The sequence below is a fragment of the Guillardia theta genome (genome assembly GCF_000315625.1).
Source record: "Guillardia theta CCMP2712 unplaced genomic scaffold GUITHscaffold_126, whole genome shotgun sequence".
NCBI lineage: Eukaryota > Cryptophyceae > Pyrenomonadales > Geminigeraceae > Guillardia > Guillardia theta.
In genome coordinates, this window is record NW_005434548.1 from 49,696 (window position 1) to 66,685 (window position 16,990).

The 16,990-nt window shown below is 56.6% G+C and overlaps 4 protein-coding genes across 4 annotated transcripts; all 4 read right to left on the bottom strand.

Annotated features, from left to right (window-relative positions):
* Positions 1-68: 68 nt before the first annotated feature.
* Positions 69-5,605, bottom strand: GUITHDRAFT_146465 (hypothetical protein; the record flags this gene model as incomplete). Its single annotated transcript, XM_005822366.1, has 13 exons — positions 69-103; positions 347-1,873; positions 1,971-2,458; positions 2,630-2,785; positions 3,139-3,392; positions 3,577-4,041; positions 4,306-4,389; positions 4,631-4,699; positions 4,750-5,074; positions 5,128-5,220; positions 5,252-5,306; positions 5,355-5,407; positions 5,532-5,605. The coding sequence occupies 13 exons, from the start codon at positions 5,603-5,605 to the stop codon at positions 69-71; spliced, it is 3,678 nt and encodes a 1,225-aa protein (XP_005822423.1).
* An 849-nt stretch (positions 5,606-6,454) lies between these two features.
* GUITHDRAFT_118360 (hypothetical protein) lies at positions 6,455-8,178 on the bottom strand (the record flags this gene model as incomplete). Its single annotated transcript, XM_005822367.1, has 5 exons — positions 6,455-6,490; positions 6,538-6,714; positions 6,850-6,969; positions 7,080-7,949; positions 8,005-8,178. 5 exons carry the CDS (start codon positions 8,176-8,178, stop codon positions 6,455-6,457), a joined length of 1,377 nt encoding a protein of 458 aa, XP_005822424.1.
* A 1,359-nt stretch (positions 8,179-9,537) lies between these two features.
* GUITHDRAFT_118361 (hypothetical protein) lies at positions 9,538-11,529 on the bottom strand (the record flags this gene model as incomplete). The annotated part of the gene is made up of 6 exons (XM_005822368.1): positions 9,538-9,569; positions 9,634-9,707; positions 9,904-10,103; positions 10,350-10,527; positions 10,785-10,894; positions 11,422-11,529. 6 exons carry the CDS (start codon positions 11,527-11,529, stop codon positions 9,538-9,540), a joined length of 702 nt encoding a protein of 233 aa, XP_005822425.1.
* Positions 11,530-12,202: 673 nt separating this feature from the next.
* GUITHDRAFT_118362 (hypothetical protein) lies at positions 12,203-15,025 on the bottom strand (the record flags this gene model as incomplete). The annotated part of the gene is made up of 9 exons (XM_005822369.1): positions 12,203-12,687; positions 12,750-12,801; positions 13,010-13,122; positions 13,436-13,536; positions 13,857-13,941; positions 14,059-14,118; positions 14,200-14,284; positions 14,375-14,488; positions 14,582-15,025. The coding sequence occupies 9 exons, from the start codon at positions 15,023-15,025 to the stop codon at positions 12,203-12,205; spliced, it is 1,539 nt and encodes a 512-aa protein (XP_005822426.1).
* Between the last annotated feature and the right edge of the window lie 1,965 nt (positions 15,026-16,990).

Consider the following 16,990-nt stretch of genomic DNA (forward strand, 5'->3'; position numbering starts at 1 on the left):
CGCCCAAAGACTGGAAGAGGAGGAGGAGAAAAAGGCGTCTTAGAAATGAAAATGAGTAGAAGGATTTGTTACCTATGGACTGACCCTCCAAGTATAAACAAAACTGCCGAAATGAAGTCATGTCAGGAAATCATGGATGATGAGGAAGTCGAAGAGGGAGTAATGGTGGCATGGAGGGAGAGAGGGAGAAGGAGGGAGGGAGGGAGGGAGAGAGGGAGAAGGAGGGAGACAGGGAGAAGGAGGGAGAGAGGGACAAGGAGGGAGGGAGGGAGGGAGAAGGAGGGAGGGAGCGAGAAGAGAGAGGGAGGGAGGAGAGCAAGATAGCAGGGAGGAGGAGGAGGCTTACCTATCCCTATACTATAGAACAAGCAGGACCAGAGCGTCAGATGTTTAGTGATGATGAGGAGCTTGAGGTTTACAGCTATCACGAGAGCCTGTAGTATGGCCGTCCCCTGCGGCCCGAGCCCCATTTCCCTCCCCTCCTCCTCCACGATGCTCCCCAGGAACGTCCTGGCGATGACGAAGAAGCAGATGACAGCGTGCAGGATCGCGTGCAGGATCCACTCGGTAAGGACTCTGCCGTTGAAGTCAAGCCGCTGCTGCCCCGAGCTGTAGAGCTGGGGGTAGAGGAGGGAGGAGGAGGAGGAGACGTCTTGCTCCAGCACACCATACGCGATGATGCCCATGGAGGACCAGAAGATGTTGAAGCCAGCAATCATGAGCGAGTCATACAGGGCTGCGGCAGTGAAGCCGCTGTAGAAGGAGAAGAAGAAGAGTGAGGTGACGAAGAAGCAGTTCTTGTAGAGCGAATAGGCGATCACGACGGCGATCCTCTTGTAGTTGCTCCTCCCATGAACCAGCAGCAGCTTCTCTAGGAACCGGAACTGAGCGATGGCATAGTCCGACGACCGCACTGCCTGCATCCCCTCGTTTCCGCTGATCCCAACGCCCACATGCGCCTCCATGATCATGGGGACGTCGTTGGCCCCGTCCCCGATGGCGAGAGACAGGGGTCCTCCCTCCTCCCTCCTCATCACCGTCACCACCTGGCGTTTCTGGTCCGGCGACACGCGGCAGGCGATCACGGCCTTACATCCTCGTGCCACCTCCACGAACTCTCGGAGCAGCGCTGCCTCCTCGCTGCCTCCTCCTCCTCCTCCTCCTCCTCCGTCCTCGTCAGCAGCAGCGAAGATGTGAAGGAGGGAGGCTCCGTCGACCACCAGTGCCCTCTCCTTCCCTCCCTTGTCCTCCCGCCCCCCCCACGCCTGGCTCAGCCTCTTCACCTCCTCCTTGGCGCGCGCGAGGGAGTCAACAGAGATCCTCTCGATGTTCATGTTGTCATGCAGAAGGTTGCAGGCGAACCCGATGTTCTCCGCCGTCTCCATCTTGTCCCCAGTCAGCATCCACATTCTCATCCTCGCCTTCCGCAGCTTCTTGATAGTCGCTGGCACCCCCTCCTGCAGTTTGTCCTCAATCGCCGTCACCCCAACCAGCCTCATCCCCTGCTCGATCATCTCTGCCGCACGCATCATCTCCTCCTCCCGATCCACCAGCGACGTCGACGCCGCCTTGTACGCCTCGTTCCACTTGCTCCACTGCTCCTCGCTCAGCCTCCTCTTCCCCAGCACCAGCGTCCTCAGCCCCTCCATGGCGTACCCGTGCAGCACCCGCTCCACTCTCTTCCTCTCCTCCTCCTCCATCTTGAGCCTCTCCAACATCACGTTGTCTGCTCCTTTGCACAGCAGGAGGAGCTCCCCGCTCCCCGTGCGGCAGACCACAGACATGCGCTTCCTTGCAGAGTTGAACTTGTTCACGTTGAGGATCTGAAATCTCTCCTCCTCCCCCGCACGTTCACCACGTGCTCCGTCGCCGTCTTCCCGCAGAAGCAGAAGCCCAGCACTTTCGCTGCTGTCACCAGCGCCCCTCATCAGGCGACTCTGCCTTGTAGAGCACGCTAGACGGGTCCTTACTCCCCTCCGGCACCACCGTGTGGCAGACAGAGAGGAGGAGGAGGAAGTCGCGGATCTCCGCAGCCTCCCTGTGCCCCTCCGCCATCCTCTCGACGATCCTGTAGTCGTCGAACGAGCACTTGGCATCAGGAAAGATCTGAGCCCTCCGCCTGTCAGCATACTTCTCCTCCTCCCCCTCCCCCCCTTCCCTCCTTTCTCCTCTCCCTCCTCCTCCTCCTCCTCCCTCCCCTCCCTCCTTTTGCTTGGCAGCAGCGGCAAGCCCGATCTCTGTGGTGCCGAACCCGTAGGAGGAGGAGCCGATGTAGCACTTCCTGAACTCCATCTCGTTCCTTGTCAGGGTGCCTGTCTTGTCGGTGAAGATCTGCTGGATCTGCCCGAGCTCCTCGTTGAGGTTGGAGGTTCTTGACGTCATCGGCGTGTCTGTCGCCTCGTGGTACATGTCCAGGTCGTTGTCCATGAGAAACTTCTGCCCGAGCTTTACCAGCTCCCTGCGGTGAAGGTTGGAGGAGGAAGAGGAGGAAGTAGGAGGAGGAGGAGGAGGAGGAAGTGATGATGATGATGGAGGAGGAGGGAGGAGGGAGGAAGGAGACAGGTGGAGGGAAGGAGAGAGATGGGAGGGGGTGGGGGGGGAGGGGCTGAGATAGAAGGAAAGAACTCACATGGTGATGTAGAGGGAGATGGGAACGTAGTTGTTGAGGAGGATGAAGTAGGAGAGCCATATCGCAGCTTTCTCTCCATTGCTCTCGTTCTCCAGGTACGGCATGTACCAGGTTGCGCTGTTCTTTCCACTAGCCCAGATCGCATGTCCGATGGTTCTGAAGGGGAGGAGCAGGCAGGGAGTCAGAGACCATGGAGGAGACGAGGAGATGGATGGGGGAGGAGGGAGGGAGCACAGTTGGTAGAGGAGAAGAGAGGAGCAAGAGGAGAAAGCAAGGAGAAGCAAGGAGAGGAGGAGGAGGAGGCGGCAGCAGGTGACGATTGAGAAGGAGGAGCGAGGCCATTGGAGGTGAAATGGCGAATTGAGAAGCAAGAAGGGACAGTGGGCAGGAGAAAGGTAGGGAGGAGTGGGCAGGAAGAGGAGGATGGTAGAGGGCGAGCGATAATGAAGGAGGAGGAGCAGGAGAGAGGAGAGAGGAGAGAGGAGGAGGAGAGAAATCCAGCAGCGTACCCGATGCAGCACATTGCCAGCTCGAACAAGAGGATCCCAGCAAGGATCCTGTTGGTGCTGTGCTCTACGTTGCTCCTCTTCAGCTTCCCCTTCTTGTTGTTCATCATGATCTTTGTCTGCCTCCCCGCGTACACCACCACTCCGATGACCCACTTGGTGTTTCGCAGCACGGCCCCCCGCAGGAGCACTGACTCGTTGTCCACTGCGATCTCCTCCTTTCCCATCCTCAGCTTTCCCAGGAAGGTGTAGAGCCGCTGCGAGGTGACTCAGAGGAGGATGGGGAGGGGGAGGAGATGGTGGTGCTAGTGGAGAGCGAGGCTAGGGAGGTTGTGTGTGGGGAAGAGAGGAGGAGGGAGGAAGGAGAGAGAAGAAAGAGAGGGAGGGGGGGGGGAGGAAACGAGCAACAGGAAGAAGATGGCAGTCAGTCACTGTGCTGACCTTGTTCGGCGCTTCATACTCGAGCTCAGCCTTCATCTTCCTCACCGCACTCTCGCCTGCCTGTCCAGGAGGGAAGGCGACGGAGGACTTGAGCTTCAAGTTTGTTTCCCCGTCCAAGTCGCACGTGTCGATGTAGCAGGCCCCTCCCTCCTCGCTGGAGCACAGCACCACGACGTCCGCAGGGAGCGGCTCGTCCTTGCCCACCTTGACCATCGTCCCCACCACCAACTCCTTCCATGCGCACAGCTCCTCCTCCTCATCCGCCGGCAGCACGTGTGCGTACCTGTTGTTGACCTCCCGGTCGTCCCGATGCCTCGCCGAGTCCTCCCACACCTCCCTGATCATGTTTGCGCTCACTACAAGCAGCAGGGGCCCAGCGGTGCTGTAGCGGCTGGTGGGGGAGAGGCTGGTGAAGAGCTGGAGGATGGAGATGATGAGGAAGTAGATGTTCGCCAGCCTCGAAAACTATAAAGGCAGCAGAGGTCAGTAGCCAGGAGCAGCGAGGAGGAGAGAGGAGAAGTAGCACGCACACGAGGCAGCACGGAGAAAGTGAGGTAGGAGGAGGGAGGGAGGGAGGGAGGGAGGGTGGGAGGGAGGGAGGGAGGGGAAAACAAACTGAAGGGAAGGGAAGCAGTAGGGTTCAAACGAGCAGGAGGAGGAAATGGCAGAGGGGGTTGAGGAGGAGGAAAGAGAGGAGGGGAGAGGATGTATAGAAGCGTGAAGTTTTACCTGCTCGTAAAGATTGACAGGCAAAAAGTTGTAGAGGTTGTATTTGCTCGTCGCAACCATGTTGTTGAAAATCTTCTTCCCCACCTGCAAGTCCACCTTGAGTGTAAGCGACTTCCGGAACAGCAAAGAGAGCAGGGGCAGGAGTAAGAGAAGCAGCAGGAGAAGTAGCAGGAGCAGGAACAGGAGTTGGTGGTGGAGGAGTAGAAGGAAGAGAGAGCAGGAGGAAGAGTAGAAAAGAGAGGAGGAGGAGGAGGAGGAGGAGGAGGAGGAGGAGGAGGAGGAGGAGGAGGAGGAGGAGTAGAAGCAGCAGCAGCAGCAGCAGCACCTTAGCATGCTGCTTGCGATATTCCAAGTTCCACTCCTCGTCGTTGATTCGCAGGCACCACGGCTCGCCCTGCAACCCGTTACAACATCCGTTATAAATACCGCAACGCCGTAACGCACCTCAGACATGCTGTGGCTGGAGAGGCCGTTCTGCGCCCGAGGTTGAGAAAGCTTGCGATACTTGGTCTCGTCCAATTCCAGATCGGAGAAAGACTCCTGGTCGTCCTCCCGCTCCTGCTGTCCCTTTCCCGACTCACCTTCGTCCGACTCGCCCTCCTTCATCATCTCAAACTCCACCTCCTCGTCTGAAAGCTCTTCCGATCGGTGCCTGGCGGAGGATTGAGCCGCTGCAGTGGACGCTGCCTTCCCCTCCCTCCCTCGCTCCGAGAGCTCTCTGGTCAGATCCGCTCTGCACTCTAGCGACGGGCAGACTTTCCAGTCAGCTCTAGCAAGGTGGACGTCAGCAACTTGAAGCCATACCCTCGATCAGCAAGGAACCTGACGGGAAGGTCACAGCTCCAGCATCTTGACCAGTTCTGCGTCGGGGAGAAATCAATCAGATGCTGGTGACTCAGCAAGGCAGGCTGGAACCTGCCACTTAGACAAGTCGAACCGATGAGACCTTGCCCGCTTCCGACTCTCGGAGACTGACAGGACGAGCCTGGAGAGGTCTTTGCCTGCACGAGAGTTGAGCCACACTTGTGCCGTGCTCTTGCATCTTCAACCTCTGGAGGAAACTTTGTGCTCAGATCGTGTCCTGTCCGTACCAAAGACTGGCCTGCCGCTCAAAGATCACAAGAAGTTGGAGGAATCATGAGGTAAGAAATGTGAGTAGCTGATTGTTGGGAAATCAAGCCTGAGAAAGAGCTAGAATGAAAAGGTGAGAATCACGCTATTCTCACCTTCGGGTTTTCCTATCCCTCTTGGTGTGCATGTAGAGGAATGCTTGGTCACCGCCGACATCAGGCCCGTCCATCGCTTCAGTGCCACTCTCCCGCCTGCAGCTGTTGTTTCCCTCCTCCACTTGCTTCTCTTCTACTGTGCAGGTAGCAAATTCACTCAATGTTACAATTAGTTCTCTTCCCCTCTTGTCGACTCCCTGCTGTTGCTGCTCCTCTTACTTCTTCTTCTCTTTCTCCTCCTCCTCCTCCTCCTCCTCCTCCTCCTCCTCCTCCTCCTCCTCCTCCTCCTCTCGCCATCTCCTACTCCCTGCCCCTTCTCCTCGTTTCTTTCTCCTCTCCCACAGAAATGCACTCACAACAACAATCAAAATACCCCCACCCCCTCTTTCACCTCAACGAACCCTCCACCCTAGCATTCACCGTTACTTTCATGATAATGGACCCGTACTTTACCAACGAATCAAATAGCCAAGTACCCCCACCCCTTCCTGTCCCTCCTAATTTTGATTTGTTTCTTTCGACTCTTCGAAGTACCTTGAGCAACTGAGGCGAGCCCGGTCTGTTTGACCGGCCGGGCCGCACGGCCCGGCACCGAGTCAGTACGCCGGAAGGCTGTCACCGCTACCGCCGCTCGGCAGGCTGAGCCATGAACGCAGCGGAGGCTCGGAGGCTTTCCGAGTCGCAGACTCATCGGACCGGCTGTCAGCCGACTGAGCATCGGACTCGGGCGGCTCAGCCTCCGAGCTCAGCCGAGTCATCAGACAGACGGTCAAGGTTCGGAACTTCCGAAGTTTGGAAGTTCAGAGAGTCCGACCTTCAGTCAGTCTACGGGCACTCGGTGCTGCTGCAAGGGTCATGATACTTGTCCGGCGGAAACTTTGACTGCCAGTCTGAACACAGAGTGTCGCTGCCTGTTTATTAGTTTAGGCTGCCATGATGCGGCGCAGCAGCTGGCGAGCCTGACCGCCTCCTCACAGAGGCTGACGGTCAGTCCTCCTCACACGACCTGAGTGACACAGGAGCAGCAGGTGGGCTTGGGAGCACTTCTCTTGCTCCGACGAGCTCCAAAGTTGCTGCAGAGAGGCATCAAGTTCTTCAAGAGGTTCAGGAGCGCGCTCCTCTCCATCACCGAATCCTTGATCCCTCGAGCCCTGCCGGAGTCCACGAATGACATGGAGTTGGTCTGCAGACAAGTTAACTATGTCGCACAACCACCACCACCACCACCTCCTCCTCCTCCTCTTCCTTTCCTCCTCCCTCCTCCTCCTCCATGATCTGGTCGCGCGAAAAGACAGAGAGAGCGGGTTGCCTGTCTCACCTGCTGATAGCCCTGGAGGTAATCCTGCACCTTGCAAGACGAGTTGACGATCATGCTGAACTTGTACATCTCTTCTAGAGGGACGGCGTCCTTGTCGACAACACAGTCCACTTGTTGGACCTGCATGTCATTTTCAGCACTCTCCTCTCCTCTCCTCTCCTCTCCTCTCCTCTCCTCTCCTCTCCTCTCCTCTCCTCTCCTCTCCATCAAGTTGTAGAGTTTGTGAACACCTGATTTGTTGAAACATCAAAGAATTTGATGCTGAGCACGCGAAAGCGACCGTCGTAGATCTTCTCTTGATGGGATTTGTTCTTAATGTTGTTGATGATCTTCGACTCGATGGAAGAGCCGTTCAATTGGTCGGTGCTGAACTTGAAGCTCATCTGGCCATGGTAGATGCACTTGGAGCAGCATGAAAGGCACCATATCCAGCAGTATCTACAGATGCAGCAGCAGTCGCAGCAGCAGCACTCGCACTTACAGTCCTTCGCCATGTTGACGTTGCGGAGGACCTTGAGCCTGTCAGATCGCTCGCACTTCACTCCTCCTGGTGTGAGGTAGTTGACGGGCACGGAGCTGACCTTGTCCTCAGCCTCTCGCACCCCCAAGTGCGAGTATGAACCAGAGTAAATCCTGCAGCATTGAAAGCAGCCGCAGCATCCAACGCAAGGGCACGAACACCATGTTGTTCCCTTCAAGGTCTCCTCAGCAGCTGCTTCCCACTTGTAGTTGCTCCAGAGGAAGTAGAGGTTCTTGTCCGTCAGCAGGACGCTGCCTGACCCAGCAAGCTCTTCCCCTGAGTTGGGGAATCCGATGAAGCCGACAGTAGTCAACTCTGCTATGACAGTCTCGTTGGAAGGAACGAGATTCCTGAGCATAATGTTGTCCTTGCACGACAGGTTGTTATGTACAGCCTGAGCCAAGTCCTGAGTCGCCATGACTCTCTCAACTCTCTCTTCTGGGAAATCTTCTTTGAATCTAGGGGTGACGGAGACTTTGGAGCCGTTCTTGCCAGCGATGCTCTCGACGAAAGGTCTCTTGATCCCTCCCTTGTCGTCGAAGACCTCTCCAGCACCAGCAAGAAGAAGCTCCTTGACTTCCTGCGCTTCACCTTGTCAAGCACGCGCTCTCCCTCTCCAGACTGAAGGGTCGTACCTGAGGTTGGAAGTAGGTCTTGAAGGTATCGTGCTTCAGCTTCTCTGCTTCCTTTGAGTTCATGGGAACAGCATCAGTGGAATCTTCGAAGACCAGTTCTCCTGTAAGCATCTTCTTTACAGCCGAGTTGGTTTCTGTGCAAGAGGGAAAGAAATCAGGAACTGCTCGGTGCATTGAAACTTTCTCTTCCTTGCAAGATCACCGAGATTCCAAGGCTCTCATGCAATCAGAAGATAAAAACAGCAGAGCACATTCAAGGAGTGCGAGCAGGAATGGAAGATAAAGCAGAACGTTCGTTGGTGATTACAAGTGATTCAGTGCGGGAGTAAGAAGCAACGGGGTTGCGAAGACATGACAAACTTGATGGCAACGAGGAATGGGGGGGGGATGAGGATCAGTTCAGTGAGAGCATTCAAGGGGCGGTGAGGTTGAGAAAGCAAGAATGTGAGAAGGAGAAGTCAAAAGGGAGGAGGGGACATGAAAGGAACGGGAGAAGGAGCCATGGAGGGGAGAGGAGAAGGAGCCATGGAGGGGAGAGGAGAAGGAGCCATGGAGGGGAGAGGAGGAGGAGCCATGGAGGGGAGAGGAGAAGGAGCCATGGAGGGGAAGGGAGAAGGAGCCATGGAGGGGAGAGGAGAAGGAGCCATGGAGGGGAGAGGAGAAGGAGCCATGGAGGGGAGAGGAGGTCAACGAGGGCTCTGATCGCAACCAGAGCTCTGACGGGTCAAATTCAATTCATCCCCACCCCCCACTCCCCCTACCACCACCCCTCCATCCCCTGTCACCCCACCGTTTCAAATTTTCTGCTGGGCTGGAAGCATGGGGTCTCGAAATCGAGTCTTTTGGTAATTTTACTACAGTACTCAACGGTCCGTCTTGCCGCGCGGCCGCATCCCGCAGAAACTCCGAGGGGTCGCGCTTGGCACTGGGCCCGCGTGCTGGGCCCAAAGGTCACGTCCCCCCGTGCCAAGTCTTGGTCACTGAGTCCGACGGTCACCGAGTCACGGTCCCCGCGGCGGCGGGCCCGGGACCCGGGCCCGGGTGCCTCGACACAGCAGCATACTGATAATACTGATTTTTCACTTAACTTTGAGTAAAAAGATAATGACTGATTTTACTCATCAAGTTACAACGGTAGTGCGACCTACGGCAGCCGCACTTTATTGGCAGTCTCAACACAGACAACACTGACACAACTTACACACATCACACGACTCAGTTAGACACACACTGTGACAGGAAGTTCGCACTGCCGCGCCTGCCGCGCAGTGCACAATAGCACATAAGACTCATACACACTCACACAACTTGACACAAAGTGGCTCGAAGGCTCTCGAGTCACTGCCAGACTCCTGAGTCGAGAGACTCGTGAGGCCGCAGTGGCTCAACACCGTGGCACGGAGCCTCGAGGGCCCGGGCCGGGCGACCGCGGCCCCGGCGCACTGTGACTGGCGGCAGCGGCGACTGGCAACAGGTTCGCAGCTCAAGTTCCGGGAGGTGAGCCAGGCTAGCAGCTGGGCGGTCCAGCTGATCTCACGAAGTGATCTCCTTTCCCAGCTCGACATCTGAACAGAACCCGGAAGCGTCAGTCACGTGACCTGCACGTTGTCGCTCCGTCAAGCTTCTCACCTTGCACCCCCTCGTTGGACACCGTCTTGGGCCCCTTCTGCTCCTCCTCCTTCTCTTCCTGCCTGCTCTGACCCCTGCTGTGTGAGGGCAAGCTTGTCAGCTGCTGCTGCTGAGAAGGAGGAGGAGGAGGTGATGGTGGTGGTGTAGAGGAGGAAGTGTAGAGCAGGCAGAGTAGAGGAGGTGGAGGTGGAGAAGATGGAGGATGAGAGGTGGTGGTGGTGGTGGTGGTGGTGCAGGTGGTGGTGGAAGAGGAGCAGGAAGTTGTTATACCGGGCCCAGCGCACCGCCAGGAAGGTCAAGCAGAGGACGACGAAGGCGATCAAGAATCCGAAACCAACCCAGGCAGCAGCTGAGATTTTCCTCTTGGACTTGTCCGGCTCGTAGAGGTCAGCTGGGGTGTAGCTGACGACCCAGCGGGAGAAGTGATCGGTCTCGACGGAGATGGTGGAGCCATAGACTTTGGAACCTTTCTGAGAGAATAGGAGTGAGGAGAGGAGGATGAGGAGAAGGAGATGGAGGAGGCGGTGGTGGTGGTGGTGACGGAGTAGGAGTAGGAGTAGGAGTAGGAGTAGGAGTAGGAGTAGGAGTAGGAGGATAGAGAAGATGGAAGAGGAGGAGAAGGAGTAGGAGGAGGAGGAGGAGGTGGTGGTGGTGGAGGAGGAGGATGAAGAGGAGGTGGTGGTAGTAGTGAACGGGGAGGAAGAGCATTCAAGTACCTGCTCCTTCCATGTCCTAGTAGCATCGTCGAAGTAGAGCACTTGGAGCTGGATCGATTTCCCTTGCAGCATCTCGGGGGGAAAAGCGAAGGTGAAGTTGAGGGTGACAGGCTTGAGGAAGCGAGCACCATGGGGGGAGAGTTCGAACAGCTGCGAGCATGGGGTGCCTTGTGTCTTCCTGCTGAGAAGATAAGGAAGGAGGAGGAGGAGGAGAAGAAGAAGGAGGAGAAGGAGGAGCAGGAGCAGGAGAAGGAGACAGAGGAGGAGAAGCAGGAGGAGGAGGAGGAGGAGGAGGAGGAGGAACAACGATGTTGGTGCGATGAAGTAAGGCAGCAGCAGTAGCAGTAGCAGTAGCAGTAGCAGCAGCGCCAACAACATTGACAAGAGAAGGAGGAAGAGGAGGAAGAGAGGGAGGGAGAGAGCAATCTCGTCAACCTGTCCTCTGCTGGAACGCTATCGAGCGTGAAGGCCTCGAGCATGATGGTCTCTTGGGAGGACAGCGCGTTGGGAGGGATGACTATCCACTGATGATCCCGAAGAGACACCTGCAGAAGGCAGTAAATCGAAAGGACCTCCTCCTCCTCCTCCTCCTCCTCTCCCTCCCTCCCTCCCTCCTCTCCCCTCCTCTCCTTTCGTCTCGTCTCATGTCTCTCTCCTCCTCTCCTCTCCTCTCCCCTGCTGCCACTACCTTTCCGCCCGCGGAGCCTACAACGGCGGAGGAGGCGATGGAAGGCTTGAGGGCAACTTCACACTTGGACCCGAAACGACGAGGGAGGCAGGAACATGTTCCCTCCTCTCCCTGCCAGCCTGTCGGCAGGCAAGACTGACAGCTGTCTCAGTAGAGGCTAGGAAGATGAAGGAGGGTGGAGGTAGATGAGGAGGAGGCAGGCGGGAGGACGAGGAAGAAAGGAGGCGGAGGAGGAAAGGGAAAACATGAAGATGTCAGCAGTGAGGAGAGAGGAAGAGATGAGATGAGATGAGATGAGATGAGATGGGATGGGATGGGATGAGATGAGATGAGATGAGATGAGATGAGATGAGAGGAGATGAGAGGAGCAAACAAGCAGCATACCCTGACACTTCCAGTCCTCCGCATGAACTCGTTCTCACACAGTAACAGGCACTTCTCTCCATCCTCTTTCTTCTGCGTGTGGCAGCTGGACGGGACGTACGACCCCATGGGCTGCTTCGGGAGTGGCAGACAGGAAGCAGGGACGTGCTCGCATCTGTCTCCTGCTCGAGGGGAGGGGCAGGAGCAGGTGAAACCTTTGCGAGCTCCTGTGTTGACACAAGTGCCTCCGTGCGAGCAGGGGTTGGGGAGACAAGGATGGCAGAAGAAACCTGAGAGGACGAAGACAAGTGAGATGGTGATGGTGGTGACGAGGATCAAGATGATGATGATGAGGAGGAGGATCAAGAAGAGGAGGAGGTGGTGGTGGAGATGAAGGTGGAGGAGTAGAGGAGGAGACAGAGTAGAGCAGCAGAGGAGCAGAGGAGGAGGAGGAGGAGGAGGAGGAGGAGGAGGAAAGGGGGAGGGGGGGGGGAGGCTAACCGGCCATGACAAGAAGGTCCTTGTTGACATTCTCACAGTCTAACCTGCATTTGACAAAGAGAAAGACAGAAGTCAAGAGAACAAAATCATCAATGAGATGTAGAGGTAGAGAAGATGGCAGAACCGAGCATTAGAAACAACACGATAAAAACAACCAAAAATATAACACCTCATCGTCATCGTCATTGTCTTCTTCATCATCTTCATCATCATCATCATCATCATCATCATCATCATCGTCGTCGTCGTCGTCGTCATCGTCATCATCATCATAACCCTAGCATCTTTCAGACTCATCCTCTCAGTCTCTCAACCTGTCCGGACAGGCCTCAGCTTCCTTGTCCGTCCAGTTTGCCGGGTTCTCCCCGACCCGCAGGCCCTCGAGCCCGGGAGTCCGAGCAAAAAGAGCAGAGCAGTTCTTTCCGTAGGAGTGAAAGATAACCATCCTCTCGTTGTAGTTCGTCATGTGAGCTGAGAAATCTGGCCGCTCTCCTACATCCACCCTTCTTCCCGTACCTGGGATCCCCACCTGATCCCTCACCTGGCACGTGAGGTTCCGAGTCCCCCAACAGCTCTCCCCCGGTGTCGTGCAGGCCAGGTTCAGCTGGGCAGGAGCTGGAGGAAGAGGTTGTTCGTCTTCCTTGCAGGCATCGTCCACCTGGATGTAGTTGACTTCCTTCGTCAGCGCGTTGACGAACCAGAGCCGGCAGGAGGCATCTTGCCCGCTGCTGCACTGGAGCTCAAGGCCGGTCACTCCAGCTGACCCCGTGCTGAACTCCCCAGGGTCTTCCCAGCTCGGTCGAAGGCGACGATCCTCCCCGTGTCATAGTCCGAGACGAAGAGGCGACCCTGAGGCGAGAGCGCGAGGCCTGAGGGAGACTGAAGGGAGGAGGTGAAGACCTGGGTCACCTGGTAAGAAACGCTCCCTGTCGACCTCTCCTCTCCCCTCCTGCTCTTGCTCTCCCCTGCCCTGCCCTGCCCTGCCCTGCCCTGCCCTGCCCTGCCCTGCCCTGCCCTGCCCTGCCCTGCCCTCTTCTCCTCTCCTCCTCACCTCACCTCACTCTCCTCCCCTCCCCTCCCCTCCCCTCTTCCCCCCTCCTCTCCTTACCTCAAACTCGGTGCATCCCCACAGCTCGTACTCGAACGAGTCGCTCGTCTCCGTGAAGGTCGTGTAGCAGCCCAGCCCGTCCTCCATGGCGCACGGCCCTCCCCGACACCATCCTGATGACGTCATCGGACCAAGACGGGAGAGCAAAAGACGAAGACGAGGAGGGAGGAAGCAGAGGAGGAGGAGGAGGAGGAGGAGGAGAGGTAGATGAGACAGCAGAGGAGGATTAGTTGGAAGAAGCAAATACAGGATACAGAGAGCGTTCCAGTGAGTAAGGGACGGGGACGGCCAGGAGGAGGTGGTGCTGCAGGAGGAGGAGCAGAACAAGGAGCAGAGCGAGGAGGAGGAGGGAGGAGGAGAAGGTGCTGCAGCAGCTGCTGCAGGAGGAGGAGGAGGAGGAGGAGGGCGGATCGCTCTGCTTCTTACCAGCCTCGCAGTTCATGTTGCAGATGTCTGGTCGGCATCCCGTGGCTGTTCCTCCACAAGTGTCGCTGGACTGACCCTCACAGAATTGCTCGCATTGCGACCTGAAGCACGAGAGTGAGAGAGTGAGAGTGAGAGTGAGAGTGAGAGGGAGGGAGGGAGGGAGGAAGGGAGGGAGGGAGGGAGGGAAGGTGAGAGGGAGAGAGTAGGGAAGGGCGAGGAGAGAACAAGGGAGGGAAGAGAGAAGGAGTGACATGCAAACGAGAAGAAGAGAGGGAGTAGACGAAGGAAGAGGGGTAGAGGGTAGAGGAAGGAGGAGGGGTAGGTTCAGCATGTCTAGCACTTGTTCTGGTAGGTAGTCGATCTATTTGTGCCGCATGTCCATCTGGAGTTGTGATTCCAGAAACATTCGTCCGGCACACACATCGCTCCTCGAAAGAACTTCCCGCTGTCCGCGTTCACCCGCAGCACCCGCTTCCCACCTGTTTCCCCCTCCCCACCGTTAGAAGCTGCGCAGGCTCAACGGACCTCCTTGTTCTCGTCCTCGCATGATTTCTCCCTTCCTCTCGCCACCACCACCACCACCACCACCACCTCCTCCTCCTCCTCCTCCTCCCCCTCCTCACCAGTGTCAGCAACGTAGACATGCCGCGCCTCCGCGTCGACCACTATGTGGCCGGGGACGTCTGAGCAAAGAGGTGAGGGGAGGAGGAGGAGGAGGAGGAGGAGGAGGAGGAGGAGGAGAAGGAGGAGGTCTCGGCGAGTACCGGCGCGACGGCTGATGTCAACATCGACGTACCGACGGATGTTGGCGAAGCGATGATCCATGACCTTGACACCATGCAGAGAGTCCTACATGCCACTTGCTGTCAGTCTCGCCCTCTTGTCCAAGTTTGACATCCTCTTTGTCAAACTTTCACATCCTCGTCAGTTCTCACTTACCATGTCAAATCGCATTAACTTGCCCCTCACGCCGTCCACATACCAGACGATGTTCCCTGGGACTCTACTTCTGTTCTGTACGGGAACGTTGAGGCGTGTTGGTCCTGTTGTGGCCTGAAGAGCTCAAGTCAGAGAGGGCAGGAAGACGTAGAAGATTGAGGGTTGACAAGTGCAACAAACTCGAGCACAAGCTGCGTCAGGCTCTACCTTGCTGTCATGGGCGATGCCAGTGCATAGAGGAGACTCGTGAAGCATGTCGGAGTGGATGACGAAGCACTGGGACGCCCCCTCGGAGCCAGGAGTGCAGTGGCTGCCGTCATGCGATACCATTTGGTTGTCGCAGCCTCCTCCTTCCTTCATCTTGCCATAGCCCCCCTCGCAAGGATAGACTTCGAATGCGCTCGGGCCCTGGAAGTAGTTGGGCCCCTGCGACCCCGCGTACGTGTTGGTGCTCTCCTGGCAAGTGAAGACAACCTTTCCTTGCTTGTCGAAGGATAGAGCCGCAATATTGTCCATGTAGTGGTACGCGGCGCGATCTCGCACTGTGAACGACCTCTGGTCCTTAGTGCCTGCGTTCTCAATGACGAAGAGCCCGCTCGACGTCGCGTCTTTCTTGTCCGCGCTCGCTACCCAGAGCTCGTTGGGTCTCATAGGATGGAACTGAATGTCTCGGGGGGTAGCGAGGCCTTTCGTGCTGCTCGCTACTGTCACGATCGTTCTTGCGGAGCCAAACGGGGGGACGCAAGAGGAACTGGCGCGGGGGAGGGCATGAAGGAGGAGGAGGACGAGAGACAGGACGAGGCTCTCGCGCCATATCTTGCTCGCTGCGCCCAGGGACAACATGGGGAACTGCAAGGAGACGAAAATCAGAAGCTATCATTCCCCGCGGCAGGCTCCCACCCTCAGCCTGCTATCGGGCTTCACTGTTTCCCTCCTGCTCTTTTTCATCATCCATGTATCACTCTCCATGGTCACTCCTGCCTTACTAATCTCATCTGAAACTTCCTTCAGACAGCGAATAACTGGAGTATGCGCGGTACCAGAGAGAATCTCACAACTAACCACCATCATCCTCCAGTCCTGGACTAACTTGCGGACCTGAATGATTTTTTCTTATGTCATTTCAGCTTGTATGGTTTTTGAACAAGATGGTTTGTGTAACAAACACACATCTGCCCTCCTCGCTCTATCCCTCAGTTCCTTTCTCCCTCTCCTCTCCTCTCCTCTCCTCTCCTCTCCTCTCCTCTCCTCTCCTCTCCTCTCCTCTCCTCTCCTCTCCTCTCTGAGCCTGTCTCCTCCTCTGTCAAGGCTGGATCAGTGACTCTCCCCCCAACCCACACCAACTTCACTGGCTCCGCCATTGTCCTTTATAACTTTGACCCCGGTAGAAAAAAAGAATTAGTCAATTGTCAAACTTGTAAGCCGCCGCGCACGTTGCGGCTGCCGTAAAACTTCTTTACTCAAAGTTAAGTTAAAGATCAGTACGAGGACAATCAGGAGAGTCGAGGAGGCTTGACCCTGACACTGTCGCACAGGCCAAACGGCGAGAAGAGAAAAGACAGCGAGAACCAAACCCAATCCTGCCGACTGCTGTCCCCCAAACTTAACTGATACCTCCGTAAAACAGTCCGGGCGGCGAGGACCCGGTGACCCGGTGCCGCAACGGTCAGTGACCGCCGGGCCCCGGCCCTCCCGGTGGCCCCGGTGTCAGACGGTACCGGGGCCCGGCCTGCCGGCTCGGAGAGTCCGATCTTTTACTTAAAGATAAGTTAAAAACCAGTGAGGCTCGTCACCGTCTCCGGGCCCGGCGGCCCAGCCTGAGTCCAGCGGGCCGCCGCGCGGGTGACCGCCCGGGGCCTGAGCTGCTCGCCGGGGCGGGCTCACAAGGCGGCCCGGCGCCGCGACAGTCATGATCATTTTGAGTTGAACATTTGAAATATATTAATCAAATTTACAAATTTTCCACTTTATTTCAAATTTTAAGATTAAATTTCATTTCATGTGATTCAAACTGATTGACAAAAGAGCAACAACGCTTTGTTGACCGACGGGTGGGTGCTCCGGTCAAAAGGGTGGGTAACCAGTTAGAGGAATAGGGGGTGGTCCAACCTCTTCATCACCGGTGCAAGGTTCCTGAAGTTCTGTGTAGTAAAGGGGGGTGGGGCGTAACGAGAAAGGAGGGGGGGCCTTTAGAGAGGGGGTAGGGGTACACTTGCAATGGGTAGGTACGAACTAATACAATAAAAGGAGGGGTTGGGGTGGTATGAAGGGGATCACAAACATACCAAGTACCAGGTGTTTTTCACTCAGGAGTAGGGGTATATCGAGAACCAATGGGGTACAATTGAATATCAAGTACCCCGGCACTGATGTTCCCATCTTTTCCTGGTACGGGTGTAATGACAGTGTATTGGAGGGGTGGTATGTGGGTTTACTAGGAAGGGGGGTGTAGCAAATGGGGTGGGTGGGTAGTCTGCTGAAGAATTTTATGGTTGCAGGGTGGGTGTAGTAGACTGCGGGTAGGTAGCATAGAGGGTGATACGCCCGGCAGGTGAAGGTGGGGTGGGTGGTGCTGATTTTAACCGGGGTGAGGGTACCAGATATGCACACGAAAAC